The sequence below is a fragment of the Oryctolagus cuniculus genome, chromosome 9, assembly GCF_964237555.1.
Source record: "Oryctolagus cuniculus chromosome 9, mOryCun1.1, whole genome shotgun sequence".
Lineage (NCBI taxonomy): Eukaryota > Metazoa > Chordata > Mammalia > Lagomorpha > Leporidae > Oryctolagus > Oryctolagus cuniculus.
Genome location: NC_091440.1, coordinates 20,352,482 through 20,370,590, shown reverse-complemented (window position 1 = coordinate 20,370,590; position 18,109 = coordinate 20,352,482). Strand labels below are relative to the sequence as shown.

Below are 18,109 nucleotides of genomic sequence, written 5' to 3'. Positions count from 1 at the left end.
ATTGTGATGGATGTTTATAATTTAAATGCATTAGCTTAAAAAAAAAAACGATTTACTTATTTGACAGGTGAGCAACAGGGAGCGGGGAAAGAGAGAGAGAGAGAGCAAGAGCGAGCGCTCTTCCATCTGCTGGTTCACTCCTCAAGTACCTCAATTGCCAGGGAGCTCAGGCCAAATCCAGGAGTCAGGAATTCCATCTGGGTCTCCCACATGAATGGTAGGGGGCCAAGCAGTTGGCCCATCTTCCACTCTCTTCCTAGATGCATTAACAGGTAGCTGGGTCAGAATCAGAATAGCCAGGACTGACATAGGATGCTGGTGTTGCAAGTGGTGGTTTAAACACCTGTGTCACAACATTGGCTCTTGTATAAAGTTTTAATTGAGCTACAGAAAGTTTTATGTGTTGCCTAAAATTTTGCAATCAGAATGAATTATTCATATTAAAAAGCTATTTTATATTTTTAAAGAAGAGGAACCACAAACAGACCCACAGAATACTGCAAAACATCATCATTGACAATATTCTCCAGGACTGGAAACTATTGCATTAATTTGAGTCTGCAACCAAATTTTGTCTGTGATAGAATAAGACAGATTTCTAGACTTGCTCATGCTATATCTTATGACTGCTACTACTCCAGGTAAAAAGATGTCCCTGAGAACAATCATATTCACTTAGGGTTACTTTCGTTCAAAAACTGCAGAATATTGATTCACTCAGATGTTCCCTATTTTTCCCTGTTTCCTCTAAATTTCTTGATTATAGGTGTTGATAAACCTTTCTTCCACTGCAATATGATTGTAAAGGTTTGCTAATTGTTTCTTCCTAAGTTAACCTGAGCCCTACTTTCTCACCACCAGTTACCAAGAAAAGTCCATAGTAGTATGCTGACAGTATCACCAGGAACACCTCTGTTTGTACCCATTTTCTTAAAGGCAATCACAAAAAGTTTATGTACCATATATTTGAGTGACCTGCTAATACTCGACATGTTGTGACATTCTGAATTATTCCTCAGGATATGATCATTGAAATCTGATTCTTCCTTGTTCTGCATGTATTTCTCTGTACCGGAAGGGTAGCTTCTCTAGTATAACCTAATATGGTTATTATATTATCAAGAAATCTAGATTGCTATGTCTCTGCCAGAGAAGTCAAAGTCCTATTAATAAAAGTCCCCTGGAATAGCCATATTAAATTCTCATGAAACAATTACAGATTTACTTTTAATTTAAGAAGCCTTCCAAGGTGGAGTGCATAAATCCCAGAGAAGAGTATGTAAGCAAAAATAACATGATTGTATTCTGCATATATTTTTGTATTTCTTTGGTTCTTTGAAAAGTACATGTGATGAATGATTTTATGGATATTAGAATGTTTGGGGGAAAACATTAAAGAAAGAAGATATGATTAAATAAACGGTTCTAAAAAAAATGAATACCAAGTTGGTTGGACAAGTCAGAGAAAGCCAAGAGAATTGCTTCAATTATCTGAAGCCAGATAACTTACAAAATTATGTATTTTAGAGCTAGAACTGGGACAACACAAGAACTAATATTTATTCATTTAGGAAATATCACTATGGCAATATTGATTTCTCTAAATATTTTTTTGGATTATTAGTGGAGAATGATAGTTGGGCCTGCTTCAGACATATCATTGAGTAAAATAATGGCATAAATGATGTATTTTTCCTATGGCATATTTGAATTCTTATGCTGTGTGAGCATCTGAAAGGCTTGTCTGGAAGATTCCAAAAGGCTGATGGTATGACAGTAACTAAGATATAAAATCGTTGAAGGAGAGAAGGCCGGCCTTAATAATATGACCTGTTCTGCAAACCCCAGGAGATTTCTAAAAGTTTAAAGCTGTTCTGAATAAGATGTTAAGGACCAGGCTTAATACCCATAAAATTAGAAGTTAATCTCTAACATAATTTCAAGGCTAAGGAGAAATAGATCCATTCAGCTCTCAGTCAAAATCTATGAAAATACATGAGAAATAGGGGTGAACCAGATATGGAAGACTCTCACTGAAACTACATCTCAATCCTGACTGTTTAATTTCCAGTTGTAGCAACATGGCTTGCTCCTAACCCTGTCTGCTTCTTTGTTCTTTTATATACAATGACCAACATAAAACAAAGAGTCTAGATGTGTGAGGTAGCAGAACTCTTAGTAATCAGAACACTCACTCCCATATACATACACTAGATAATAAGCACACATCCACACTAGATAATAAGCACACATCCACAGATGATGCAGTTCTGAATTTGACATAAACGTTTCAGAATAATTATTGTGAATGTGAAGATAAGATAAAGAAAAAGTGGGTCAATGGAAGAAATGCTTTTAGAAAAGAATTTTAATTTCTACAAAAGATTATGTAGATATTCTAAAACTTGCAAGCACAATAATTGAGCTTAAGTCACTGAATAGATTTATATTAGAATGCTAAGTGAACCTGAAGAGAGATTCATAGAAATAATCTAACCTAATGTATAGAATTAGTCTCATCTGATAGGTTGTATAAAATAGCACAAAGCCTAAAAAGCATGTCACAGTCAAAATATCTAATACATTTGTAATTAAAGGCTACAAAAGAATAAAAAAAGGAAAAGAGCAAAATAAGTATTTACCAAAAACTATACAAATTAAAAACAATTAAATTATGTTTTTAACATGTTTAGGAAGATATTATAGCAATCTAAAATCCCATAGCCAATCATAACATGCATAATAAATAGGCAGAGTAAACCATATTTAGACAAATGATTATTAAGTAAATGTTTGACTAGGAGATGAACTCAAATATACTGAAGTTTTTCGGACTAAGGAGAAATTATCCCAGATAGAAACATGAGGCTACAGAAAGTGATTTAGTTCACTGAAAAAACATCTTCAAAATATTGGCACAAGAAATTTTACAAATTGTAATGAGCTCTGTATATATTATAGAAACCACATCTATATTTAACACATTTCCCACAAAAATTCTAAGTACAGGTGGACTGGAATAAATTCTTCCAGAAATGTAAGGAATAAATAAGGCTAATCCTACACCAACACTTTCAGGAAATAGATACACCAAAGGACATATGCAAGAGGCTCATAGCAATGTTATTTTTATATCTAAGCCCTCAAAATAGCACAATTAGCCACCGATAGAGGGACTGAAAAATAATGTTTCATTGATACAGTGGGATTAAATATAGCAGCTATAAAGAATTAATTTTTTAAGATTTATTTCATTTATTTGAAATAACAGAGGTACAGAGAGAGGTAGAGACAGGGAAAGAGACCACAGGGGATGGGTCTTCCATCCTCTGGTTCACCCCCCAGGTGGCCATAGGTCAGAGCTGAGCTGATTTGAAGCCAGGAGCCAGCAGCTTCTTCAGGGTCTCCGGGACCTAGAACTAAGGACTTGGCTATCCTCCACTGCTTTCCCAGGCACATTAGCAGGGAACTGGATTGGAAGTGAAGCAGTTGGGACTGGAACTGTCACCCACATAGGATGCTGGAACTGCAGTCCAGGGCTTTAACCAGCTGCCCACAGCACTGGCCCCAAGAATGAACTTCTGTGTTCAGTTATCCTTTCATAAGGACACTAGTCAAATCAGATTAGGTCCCACCCTAATGATCTCATTTTAATTTGATCACCTCTGTAAAGACTTTTTTCCAAATAAGGTCACATTCTCAAGTACTAGAGGTTGAGATTTCAACATATGTCTTTGAGGAAGCCCAATTCAATCATTAACAAATATATTTTAGTTAGCATATCTCAAAGTTGTGTCTAGCAGAAAAAGTAGTAGAATTATAATGAATGTCATAGCAGCCTACGATAAGCCTTGATGATATAATAGCTATTTTTAAACCAAATGTTAGAATGGCTTGAAACATATTTGAACTGAAAATTTTACAGTTATAAGACACATTTGGGAAATTTCAAGCTTCTCATTTTTTCAGATGAAACATTTAGTCTCAGCAAGATTAAATGATTTGTTTAAGGTCATGCATTTAAATAGTTAATGGGAAAAATTTTCTTAGAATCCTAGTCAGATACCAGTTCAGTGCCTTCCCAAGGCAACGAAAATCTCAAATTTCACACACTTTTCTCAAATTATTTCTAGAATATTTCTAGAAAATATTCCCTTAGTTTGTCATATCTTGTTCACAATTTTGTAATTTATGTAAAGAAAGATGGATTAAGGGAGTTTCCTTGTAAAGGTGAACATCAGAATGACATTTGTAAAGCTATAATGCTTGTTACCATCTGGCCTACACAAGGGTGTCATCCTAAGTGGGATCAGAATCAGCTCCTATTGGAACTAAACTGTTAATGAACTGGGAAACTTTAAGGGAATCTTTATTTATGTATTTATTTATTTTTTGATAGGCAGAGTGGACAGTGAGAGAGAGAGACAGAGAGAAAGGTCTTCCATTGCCGTTGGTTCACCCTCCAATGGCCGCCTCAGCCGGCGCGCTGTGGCCGGTGTACCATGCTGATCTGAAGGCAGGAGCCAGGTGCTTCTCCTGGTCTCCCATTTTAATACAGTATTTGAGAATGAATGCACAGCTGGCCAATGAAGGAAATCTAGATTGGTTGCCAGACCAGGTGTTAAGTGAATTTGCAATCCTTCACAGTTCTTTCAAAAATGCATTGGAAATTTTTCTGAATTAAATTTTTAAAAAATGTGAATATGGAACCCTTAGAAATCTCGATTAAAATCTTGTTTTCCCCCCTTCCATCCTTCCTGTTTTTTTTTTTTTTTCACTTCTGTCTTTCAGTGACTTTAGTCTCTGATGTAAATTGCTTAAAGACAGGATCATAATACATACTGTTGAGTGACATGCATCTTAGAGCTCCATTAGATATACATTAATGCACTGGGATAATTCAAAACTAGCCAGGAAAAAAAATCTAATGGCCAAAAATGCTAATTCTCATATTGCATGTAGAAAACGCACTATCTGTAAATGGATATACATAAGATACTATCAATTTGGTTCTTATGGGTAAGCCAAATGAGAAAAAGTTTGGTATATAAGTTGAGAAAGAAAACTATGACTTGGATAATAAATATAAGAATAATAAGTAGTATCTATTAACTAGAAGATGCATGTAAAAATTATAAAACTCTTGGTAGTAGAGATCCTGCTTTATTTTTATAGCATGGTTAATAGCAAGCTGATACAGCAGATGATACTAGATGTCTAGAATTCATCTTTAGTCAATCCATCTGTGTTTTGGAATACATTCACTTGTTTTTCCCAAGAGCAGTAGATTTTCAGGTTTGTTCAATCCTGGATTTTGTAAATTAGATTACATTGCACTATAATGTCAGGAAGATTATACGGGATAAGTAGGAAAAGAGCCAGGCATTTTCTTAAAAGCAAATTGCCATGTTACCCAAAACAAGCAAAGGCAGTTTTGTAAAGCAGCTCAGGTTGGTAACTGTACATTTGAAGAAAAAAATGCATATTGAGATATTTTTGCATATAAATTATTTTCATTGCTTGTGTGTAGGTGAATATGTGATGATGATTTAGAAAATTAGTAAATTACCTGAAAGTGAGCTAATGGCACCAAGAAAATAAACCTTACCCTTTAATTTTTTAGATTTGAGGAGTGTGGTTGTTGAGCATCATGCCCATTATAATAAAATGTTTGTCCCTTAAGAAATGCCCATTACAAATCTATCGAATCTACGTTAAATCTTTTACACAGACTTACTTTCCTTGGAATCCCTCTTTGCTTTCCCTGTTCCTGTAGGGCAGGGTCAGTCATGACATGAAGCTTACCCACAGAATGCCCTTGTTTCTTTCGGTACCCCTGACATGGATGCTCTGTACATTTTTTGCTAAGTTGAATATTTCAATAGAAGACTTCAGTATATCCTTCCTGTCTGCAGTTGTTTTGTAAGAAAGGATTTTTGTTTTTCACCAGTTCTTTTCAGGTCCTCCAGGGTTTTGATAGAGACATTTCAGAAGATTTGAGAAATGATGATATTTGGTGTGCACACTTCCTCATATGGTCCCATAATTTTTGACTTCTATTCAAGGTTTGATGCTCTATTTCCATTCCTACTTTTACTCATTACCTCTTAGTTTTAACTCCACTGGGAGGGCTAATTTAGAGTATGGACTATGATGCAAAATCAAAATAAACTTATGGCATGGAAGATGAAGCTGGCCATGTTTTCAACCTCGGATCAGGCATGGAGGTAGGGAAACTTGGAATTTTCTTCTAGGAGCAAGAACAAATAACTTAAGTGCAGTGTTAGGGCACAGAGAATAAATTTAGTAAATTTTATCTTCTTTGGTATTCTATTTACACAATCACAGCACTTTTATAAATTGCCAGACTGCATTGCATAAACCAAATGCCAACAGAGCTGTGACCTTTCAGATTACTGGCGCTACAGAAGCCGAGAGATCAAAAAGCTGCAACCTAAAGCAAACACTGACAAGAAATCGTACAGACTTGACTCCTGTGTCTGGTCAATTTAACATAACATGACATATTGTAAAATTAACTTGGCTTTTTAGGTAGAATAGTCCATAAAGATTTTAGTGCTTTGGAAAGAAATAAATGTGGAGATGGTAATACTTGTGTTTATGGATAAAATATTTTCTAAATTTGAAGGAGAAAGAGTAGAGAAAGTTGGGTATAAGAAAAATTTTTAAAGATGATTGTAATAATTTTAGGGAGATGAAAGCCAAGTAGAGCAGGATGCTGTGTAGAAGGGAGCAGGCTGGAGGATTGGAGAAAAGAAGGTTGAGTTGCAAAAAAATAATGAGATCATGCTATATAAAGAGATTTTTGTATCTCATTTGAAATATGTTACAGAGATAAAAGTAGATCATGAGGAATTTTGCATCAGATTTCCAATTATAAAATGTTATGTGCTTCCGTTGCTTTACTATTTCATATACATTTTTATGGGTTTCATTTAAACTGTATGAAAGTACAAATGCCAATGTAACACAAATTATATATAGGAATTTTTTTGCATAATAGATCATAGAGTTTTTTCAGTTTATATTAAAAATGTTAATGATAAAATGAAAAGTACAATCATCTATATCTTCAAATGTCTATCAACATTTTAATTTTCACCTGCATGTTCTCATCAATAGTCTGTAATCATGAAAGTACAGATTTTGCTATGCTTACATTTGAGAAGATGACTAGAGGAACGTGTGTGATGATTGATACTTTCTAAACACATATTTACTTCTCGTGTTTGTGTAAATGATTGTTAAAGGAAGAGGGAAATATTGTAGAGATGTATCATTATGTATAATGTTTTAAAACACATTCAGCCGCCATCATGTTTGGAGCTTTTTGAATGTAATGAATGTTTCTCTTTCACAGAAAACATGTTGTGTATGTGAGCAATCTACAGCCAGATTTTATTGCAAGTGTTTGAAAGGCTATTGCAACCATGTGATAGTGCCAGACAGTTAGTAAAAAGCAAATTGAGTCTATTGAGAGATTAATTCACCAGCTGAAAGAAGTACATTTGCCTTAGAGTCATCAGATATTCTACTCACCAAATTCATCCACCAAGATAGCATCCCTAATGAGCTTCCTAAACCAATTAAACATAAGCAGGAAGCATCAGTCATCAAAACTGACTATTTTCAGCTAATCAGCTGCTTGCACAAACTGCATGGTATTGAGAAAGGAAGAACACTCTGAAAGGTTACTTTCCCCCCCTATTTTGTCCTCACTTTGTTAGTTTCCCAATTTATAGATGCAGTGTCATGCACACAACATTGTCAATGAGCCTGGTGCTTTATAGTATATAAAGTGCTTTCCCGTGCATTATTATTCAGTAGAATAAAATGAGTTTTAATGGGCTTAAGTGATTTGCCTAAAGGCACACAATTAATGTGTGGCTGGAACTCAAAATCATGTCCTTTCCTCTGTTCTAATTGTACTATAAATATGTATGTATTGATTGACTTTCTATTCTGCATGACAGGGAATAGGTTTAAATTTTAAAACACCATCATTTTTACATCTGAGCAGACTCAGATGAAAGACCCAAGGCAGGATGAGGCTGTAGATAGTCATTTTTACTCATCAAGGTTTCCTCCTTCAAATACAGGATTGGTGTAGCAGGATCACTTCCTATTGTTTGTAATAATAGTAGTGATAAAGTTAAACAACCATTATTGAGAACTTACAGTGTGCTAGCACTTTATGTAATGGAACCTGAATAATACTCACAAATCTTCCAAATAGTTTAATCCTCCTTTATGGATGCAGCAAATGTAGGCCCAGAGAAGTAATTTAATGTTTTTTGGGGGATTTTAAGTTTCCAAAAATCTTAGAAGATATTCCATATTTTATAAATATATGAAATAGCTGCTTGTATATAGTGAAAATGAAGAAAGACTTGTTACAGCATGTGGCATGTATGTGTTTATTATAATGTGATGGCTTTTCAGGTGCCTCTATTAGAAAATATTCTCATTATTTTGAAGATTCATTATATTCATGTATGTTCTTTTCAATATACAGATGGGGGAAATCCTTTTATTTTATTAAAGATATGTTAAAGATGATTCTTCTTTGAGAAAGGTAATGTCTTTTTCTCAAATGTGGTTTGAAGGTGGGCCGTGGAATGGCACTTGTTCCTGAGGGAAGAACACTCAGTATGTAAGGGAGGTGTTTGCCTGTTGTCTGCAAGGGATGGGAAGAAGAGAGGAGTATGAAGAGCTGATCTCCTGTGAAGGAGCAGACAAGTTCGTTCCCCAATGACCCAAGCAGTAAAGCTAAATTTCCAGTTTCCTACAGAAAAAAAAATATCTAAATTTATAAAGAAGTATTATTGTACATATTCATTAAAATATAATTGAAATGCTCATTCCTTTTAGTTTATATTAATTAGAATACTAAACACAGGCATATTTGAGACTATTTTCTGCCATGATTCAAATTTTTGCCTCAAAAACTTCTTTAACTTCCCTAGGTACTCAGGAATAAAATCATTTTAAACCATCTCTTATTCAAGACTAAAAGAAAAATAATTAAACCCTTGGATTGTTTCTCCTATTTCCCGATTATCAGATTATTGCTTTTATTTAAATTATATCTAATAGAATATTCATCATTAAACACCATCATTGAAATAATAAAATATATACTGAGAATTTTTAAGGACAAAGATAATATCTTCTCCTTTGATGTGGATGTTACACAGTATGTGCTCAATTAATGAATGAACATATTCATTGAATGAATATGTGAGTCCATCAGTGTCCCAGTCAGTATGAATGAATCCCAAGTTACTCTGGGACATTGGTACTGAAAAGTCCAGTAAAAAATGAAGACAGTTTACTACCTTAGAGGTAGAAGATGTTTAGGATAAGCTTTTAAATTATTTCCAAATTTCAAATAAATAAATACAAATACAATTATTTAGCATCTACCATATGGTAAGCAGTAGTCATGATGGGGAATACAATAAAATAGATTAAATCCTGCTGTCATCTTTCAGAAAATAATTATAAATACATGAAATGTGTTCAAGAAAGTAAAGTATCCAATGGTACAGAGCTAAGAAGAGTACAGAAATATGTATAGGATTGAAAAAGAGATATTTGAGTTTGGACTTGAAACATATAAATGATGAGCTGAAGAAGAGAAAAGGGTGTATTTCATGTAGAGGAAATCAAAAGCTGAAAGAGAGGCGGCTATAAAAGCAGCATAGACTGAAGTAGAGACATATGAGGTCTCACAATTTCTGTGCGAAGAACATATTGGTTTCTCAGTAGCAGAATCAGATGTTGAGGAGTTGTGTTAGGCATAGTTTTCAAAATCCCAAAACAGCATGTTGTGTGGGACCTTGACTGCCGGGCTACCTTTGATCTTTAGATGTCATTTTCAAAATCAGGTCCATGTGTGTTGAATGAGGGCAGGTGGGTAATGCGAGATGAATCCTAACTAGACGGGCTCATTTCCTGTAGGATTTCCCATGATTCTTTAATTCAGGATACCAACAAGAGGCCATAATATGCATTTCCCCAAACATATTTCCTTCTTTCTGTGACCCATGTATGTGGAATGATATTTTTCCTCTTAACACATGTGGGGAACCCATTGTTTTTGGCCATAATGAGCCAGAAAGACCATTAAGGTCAAGAAATGTCAAGGTGAAAATCCTTATTTGAGAAAAATTAATATGGTGGGAGTTGGTAGGAGAGAGTACTGACCCCTGCACTGTGGGAGTCAGGAAGATAGTTGTAATGATACATGACTGGAGATGAATGGTTCTATTTTAACATATAAAGTTATAGATTTCATCTTACATTAGCTGCTTATATGAACTAAAGAGTAGAGCAAGAGCTGCTGATAAGTACTGGAACATGATTTGTAGATAAGCACAATTTATTAGGATACATCCCCAGAAAGTGGCTAAAAGGAACAGAGAATTTATACCATTTTATGTTATTCTGAGGGCATGGAGAAACATGAACAACCTAAAAAGAAATCAGATCAGTTTAGTCCAAAAGAAGAATGAATTTGAATAAAGATCTTATTGTGAAAATCCCATTGTTTTTGTTGGTTAAAAGTTTACTAGAGGTATTTGCAAATTAAGATTTTATTACAATTATGAGAATGAAAGTGAACATTTGTGGACTTGTGATAACAGCAAAATGAGAACATAAAAATTATAAGGTAGCTCCTCCATGTGGGGAGAGGGAGATTTTTGATTCTATGAGAGTATGAAGGGATTATTGGAACTCACAGATCAAATGGAATCATGGATGTATTTGGATCAGTCATTCATAGGAAATAGCAATTGTGTCTGTTGTTCTGAAAGTTGGAAAAGAGTGTGAGGGATTATGAAGAAGCATAGAAACCAAAGACTGAGGAAAAGGTAAAATCCAGGATCATGCTCTCATCTTCTTAGTAAGGTGGTATCTGATGGGAATGTTGACCTCTTTTTCTGAGAAATAAGCCAGAGAATAAAGAAGATCCAACAAAATGGCCAAGAAGTAAGTGTGGTCCAGGTGGTGTCACCGAGTGGAGCCCTGTCAGCTCTAGCGGCCACTGGTAGTACAGTTCCCTCCGTGGTAACTTAAATAGGCACACTCACAGCATCCAAGCTTACACCTTCGAGGCCAGCAGCACAATCCTCTGCATCCAACCTACCCCATTCCCCATGCCTTGGATCTCTGACTTCCAATGATAGCCAGAAAAAAAAAACAAAACAAAACAAAACAAAACAAACAAAACAGAACAAAAACCACCTTTCTGCTTTTGAAGAACTCACCTCATTATATTACTTTCCACACAGACTATCCTCTTTTTTAAAGGTAAGATCAGCTGATTGTTGACATTAGTTACATTTATAAAATTCCTTCAGACATATAGATTCTGAGTGTGAAAATGACATCATATTCATGGTCCTAGATATTAGAGTGGGAAATCATGATGCCAGTTTTACGATGTGACTTGCACAGAATTCAAATATAATTTTGTATAATTCTATTTCTTAAAATTTTGAGTTCATATGCATTATTTTCCAGAGTGTCATTGATGTGATGGTGAAGAAAAGTGTATAAAAGCATAAAATGTTTAGTTGTAAATGTCTTCAACTATGTTTGCCAGTCACTATAAATAAATGGATAATTCTCTGTTAATGTATTTAATCACTTTCAACCAAATCAGTTACTTAAAATGGAGAGTTTTGTTTTACTCAGGCTATCCCTTTGTTTGTATTTTTAAGTTGAAATGCATTGGGTTGGATCATGATTTATGCATTGTTGGTATTGTTCATGATGTTTCGTCTGTGTTCTGGCTGAGTTCCCAGTAAAATAATGGGAGAATTTTTAGCAAAGTCAAGAGGAAGTAAGTTGACATGGGAAATTGTTGGAAAAGAATGCTAGTGTGAAAAGGGAGCCACACAGTCCCAGAGAGTTTGACTTTTGTTGTACTGGTCATGTAATACTTGGAAATGTTTTAATATTGGTTGTGTAATTACATGCTTTATCAAATGATTCTTTCAATTAATATTCTAGGTGTTTAAGCAATATTAATGTATAATAAGTAGATAATAAAATACAGTGGAACATAAAATATATGCAAAAGAGCTCATATATTTTTCTCACAATATGAGCAATGGGACCTTTATATCGTTATCCCTATTTTAGTTATGACAGAATCAAGTTCTCAGTGCCTTAAGCGATAGCCCATTTTCTCATGATTAAGTACAGATCAGAATGAGGATTCACATCTAAGTATGTGTGATCTCAAAATCCAGACCTTAATGGTTATACTAAATAAATGGCAGATAATGTATTTTACAATAAAAATTGATAAATTGTATAAAGTAATGTATCTTTCCTTTTTCAGATGGGAATTTCTGTGTGGTTGTTTTGTATTCATTTCTCCACTGGTATAACCTCCTTCCCTTTTAAGGATGTAGCATGCACACCAGCATATCAAACACAATAAAGAAGTTTTGACAAACATAACATTTCCTAAGTTCATTTGACCATGAAAGAAGTTTTCCTTTAAATTTAATACCTGTTATCATATATTTTGTGAAGTGCTGATAAGTAAAAATAAGTATTTAAAATTATTATCAAGTTATTTAGCATTTATTTTTGTTAGGAAACAATAACTCTTACAGAAATATAATATTCAGAATTGGGCACCTAATTTTTTTTGAATTTTGAAAGTTAATGAATTTCAGAGTAAAATGGCTTAATCGTTGGATACTTTAAATGATAAATGTATTTGCCTTATGTGTTCATAATGAAATGCTATCTGTGGGTTGTGTGTTTAATTACTTTCTACTCACTGAAACTATTGTTTGCCAAGTTACAGAATTAACAACCCTAAACCTTTCAGAAAACACCATGAGAATTAAATGCCCATTAAGTGGATGACAGAGAGAGGTCTCATTTCTAACAGAGCAGTACCCTCTAGTGCTCATGCTCAGTCGTGTGTTCTCCAAATCCAACAGAGGGGGTAAATGTCATATAGTGAATTATTTTACTGTCTCAGGTTTAAGTGAAATACTCTATTATTCATAACTGTATCTTTCTGAAAAGAGTCCAGACATTTCCAATATTATTCAAAAATATTACCAGCATTTCTATGATATAGGGAAAATTAGCTCTTGCATCTATTTGTCTCCTAAAAGTAAATTCAGTATCTGAGAATGAAGAAATGAGTGGTTGTTTAATCTTCCTAAATGGTTTGTAGAAATGGATGATGGACCTAAGTCTATTCTCTAAAAGTTAGTTCTGTCCCATATATGCATTGGAGCAAGTGCTTAAGCTGAGAAAGTGAAAATAAAGCTGTTGATGTGAATGTCCAAGATCGTCGATTATTTTAATGAAATTCTTTCCTGGAAAAGTAGTCTTCTTTTTGATAAATTTTGGAGTGTTGGTTTACAAAATGGTACCATATTATCAGTCAGTATATTGCAAAGGCAATTGTGTTGTGTCAGAGTTTGATTTACCATGCTTTAAGGTTGGTTATTCGGGATCAGGGATGTGGCACAGTAGGTTAAGGTCCTGGCCTGCAGTGCCAGCATCCCAAATGGGTGCCAGTTCAAGTCCTGATTGCTCCACTCCCAATCCAGCTCACTTCTGTGACCTATGAAAGCAGTAGGAGATGGCCCACGTCCTTGGGCCCCTCCTTGTGTGACCTCTTTATCTGTCTGACTCTACCTATCTCTGTAACTCTTTCAAATAAATAAGTAAATCTGTAAAAAATAATAATGCTGGTTATTCAAAAACAAAGAATTCTCTGACAAGCTATCCACAATCAAGATGGCCTACTTTCTTTTATTTATTTATTTGAAAGTCAGAGTTACACAGAGAAAGAAGCAGAGGAAGAGAGAGAGAGAGAAAGAGAGAGAGAGAGAGAGAGAGAGAGAGTTTTCCATCCTCTGGTTCACTCCCCAATTGGCTGCAAAGGCCAGAGCTATGCCGATCTGAAGCTAGGATTCAGGAGCTTCCTCCAGGTCTTCCCATGAGGGTGCAGGGGCCCAAGGACTTGAGTCATCTTCTACTGCTTTCCAAGGCCAAAGCAGAGAGCTGGATCAGATGTGGAGCAGTTGGAACTTGAACCAGAGCCCATATAGAATGCTGGCACTGGATGCGGCGGCTTTACCTGCTACGCCACAGTGCTGGCCCCAAGATGGCCTAACATTTGTTAGCTTCCAAAATAATTATCCAAAACATTTTCACAGAGGTAATACACAGAATGTAGCTCTTTATGGATGCAAAACTTTGCCCATTATTCATTACTTCAGTCGGTTTTACTGTTTGGAGACAGGATTTGGTAAAGTGTCTAAACCACAACAATGAGTGTGCCTAAGAGAAAAATTCTAATTTATGCTTAAATTTCTGAATAAAGTTCTTCAGTTATTTGAATTTGCTACTAATACATGTTTTAATATCCACATTCAGTTGCTACAGGGTAGGGCACCCAAGCCCAGCAAGTGGGAACTTCTTCAGCCTGGCAGTGGTGGCGGCGTAGCTGAGCAAGTCAGTGGGGACTGTGACGATGAAGATGGTTGTGGGGGATCGGGAAGCGGAGAAGTCAAGAGGACGCTAAAAATCACCGACTGTAAGTGAATGATTTAACACTACCTTTAAGAATTTATTTTGAAATATCTTAAAAATAATTATTATGAATATAAGAAATAATGGCAATTCAGCAGTGTGGAAGATGAAATTAATGGAACTAAACCAATATGTGGTTATTTAGTAATGCATTCTTGGGGTGTTGCTTGAGAATTATAAAGGTTTTAAAGTGGGGCAATTTTTAGAGCATAATGAATCTTAAACATACATTGATAAATAATGTGAAAACAGGAAGTATGAATATGCCAGCCTGCCAAAAAGTGTGTAGTTTATATTATTATGCCGTTATATGAGTTTTTATTTTCATCACAGTCCAGTTGCAAAGAAATTAGTAACTATATAGTTAATTATGGTGATACACAGTTTGTATGTAACATGGATTTGCTCTTCCAAAAATTTGCCAGATGTTCACTTTACTTTGAATGTGTGGATTTGCAGCCATTTCTAGTCTGCTGGCCTGCTAATTACTACAACAGCCACAGCTTCCAAATAACAACAGCAAAGCACCACTTGAAATTCCTTTCCTGGTCTTCACATATAACATGAAGAACATAGGTTCCTGCCTTTTTTATTATGTGCCTATACTTGCTCATATAGGCAGAACTAAAGCGATCAGCTGAGAAAGAAACGTGAAAGCTAATATGCCCAGTGCAGCTGGCTTTCAACTATTCTTTGAGTTCTGATTGCATTAAGGTGAGGGTGAAGCTAAAGTAACCTGGACACGTGCAGCCCCATGAGGACTGTGGTCTTGTAGTTGACATCTAAATCACACAGGTCTGTTTTAGACCTGGTAGACACGCAATTTGGTGGGAGAAAAATTCATTCACTTTTCAGTTCTCTTGCAGTGAATTACACTGTATCATAGTGTAGAACATTGTAAATGCCTCAAGAATCAGTTCTTCTTTCCTTTTAAGATACAGTTTTGCAAGCCAAATGTATTGATTAAAGAAATGGAAGCCAAAAGAGATAGAAAATTGCAAATACATTTCATATAAAATGTTTTATTGTTAGACACCGTAATACACTTTATTTAACACAGAAGGTAAATATATGGGAGTTAATATATTTGAGAAAGAATTAAACATAGCATCACAAAATTCCTAGGGTAAACTAAATATCTTCCACTCTTATTTGAGGTGATAAGGGTATGTGTTCTTGTTATTACTATTAATATAAATTATCAGACTGATTATTTTGTTTGGTTGTTTGGGTAAAAGTAACAAAATAAAGTTGAAAAAATGTTTTTTATTAGAAAATGGTTTTTATTGAGAGTTAAATACCCTCCAGTATAAACAGGAATGTAATTTCTATTATGGTAATATTCATTAATCTTTCATTTTCATCCTATATAGAGTATTTATATGTATTATAATTTTATTGTCAGTTAAATATTAGAATTAGAAGACATGAAAACTCTTGTAGAAAAAATTGTAGTTTGAAATTTCCATGTATATATTTGTGTTGTGTGTGTGTGTGTGAAATTGCTATTTTATAGGGGTTCTTTACCCCCTAGTTACTTATAAGCTCAAGCTTATAGCTGTGTATTAACAGGTAACTCTTTTTGGCTTGTTTCACAAAAAAATAGACTGTGAAGGATATTCAACTACTAATAGTTTTCTTACAAACTATAGATGTTGAGGTGTCAAAAATTATTTTATACTTCAAAATCTTGGTTTCAATTATTGTGGAAATGGACAGGTATGGTACTAGTAACCACCCATCAGAATTGGGGAGATTAAGATACAGATGGTTCCAGAAACTCCAGGCAAACATTTAAAAAAAAAATCCACATCTTCTGTAAGTGAGTTGCCTGTTGTATTTCTAAGAGTATATAGCTGTTGCCTTTCAATTTTTAATAAGTGGTTTGGGAACCACTGTGGATAGCATGATGAAATAAAGAGGGACAAGGGAAGTAGCAAGTTGTTGGTCACATTTCTATTTTTGTAAAATGCTATTAAATTTTGTCTGCTTGGAAGTAATCTGGTATATTAGTAAAGCAAGTTATGACAGTTTTTGATGGTCTTAATGACTGAAAAAATTTGTGCTTTAAAAAGTTTGCTAGGGAGCTGTTTGCTTTAAGAACTTGGAATGCATCATATTTTTTCCTTACACTTTTCTTTCATTCTTTATAAAATATACTGGATATAACAAAAGTTCATTTATTATACTAAAACATCTGCTTAAAAATAAAGTTTTAGATATATTTATACTTCTGTATAATTATAAAGAATACTTATAATTATATAGTATTATATATATGTATTTTATGTAATTATAATAAATAATTATAATTATATATAGTATTCTGCCCTATAAATTTAATGATTCTTCTCTGTTTATGCTGCTCTGTTTATGCAAATGCACAAAGTTAATAATTATTTTGCTAAATATTTGCTGGTTCTGTTTCTATTCATGCTAGCTTTAGGTAGCGAGAGAGGTCCTCATATCTCAGGGTGGGTAAAAATTTTACCACTAAAATATTTATGTATCTTTCAGGTGTAATTTTTTTTCATCACAGATGCAATCAAGTTATAATTTTGATTTAGTTTTTAAACTATCTCTATTTGCCATGTTACCTGTAGACTGTTATTAAATTACAACTGTTAAATGTTTTTTATAGAAAGAACCCATTCATATTATGTAGTGTTCACTTTTAGGAAACTGCAAACATTTTCCTATTTAAATTTTAAAATTCAAAAGTTGAGGTTTTTTTCTACAATTGTATTGTACTTAATTTGGCTCACTTATGCAGCTATAGATATTCCACTGGAAACCTGTACAATTGCAGAATTGGCATGGCTTTGAATTTGCATTTTGCCTCACCCTCCTCCTGACACCTGCCATCCTTTCACAGTAACTAACTGATGCATATTTTAAATATTAGTGGAAAAATATGTTATCTTCTTTAAGCCTTGCATTAAAATATGATATTCCTAAAATTAATAACTCTTTAACTATTTGATTATTCTTCTAATGTTTCTAACTCTTAATAACTTCATATGCTGAAACACAAACCAGTCACTATTAAAGGCAGGCTGTAGCCAAACTATTGCATGTGTGATTTTGAAAGTCTGTATTAGCACTTGCTGTAATTCATTTGTGGTATTATAATTTAAGTTACAATAACTCTACTTAAGTACAAATACTCTACTTTATATTACCTATGATCACATTTGTTTTGATTGGGTGGTTCAGAGTAATAATTTCAGGCAAACTGAATTCTATCACAGATTGATTCAGTCCAGACATTCAAAAACAATAGGGGGATTTTAAGTCTTTGGATTTATTGAGATAATTAACCTTTATTGTTAAACTTATCATGTGTGTAAATTATGTTGCACATTCAGCAGTTTTTATAATAGCTGTACTCTCATTGAAAAAAACAATCCTTCAATAGCACCACAGGCTGTTCAGGGAGTGATCGAGTAATGGTCTCCCTTAGAGGTGCTCTACCGGTCTCTAACCAAATAGTCATGCTGCCGGT

At 34.3% G+C, this 18,109-nt stretch overlaps 1 protein-coding gene across 17 annotated transcripts in view; it reads left to right on the top strand.

Moving 5' to 3' along the window:
- Positions 1-18,109, top strand: part of GPC5 (glypican 5) — a 1,599,230-nt gene that overhangs the window by 830,044 nt on the left and 751,077 nt on the right. For all 17 annotated transcript variants that reach the window (XR_007921151.2, XR_007921150.2, XR_007921155.2 and 14 more), the window contains exon 7: positions 14,449-14,608. Coding sequence is in view for 13 of the 17 variants with exons in the window: in XM_017343550.3 (XP_017199039.2) it covers positions 14,449-14,608 (160 nt within the window). In the remaining 4 variants the exon portion in view is untranslated. The remainder of the gene's footprint in view (positions 1-14,448; positions 14,609-18,109) is intronic.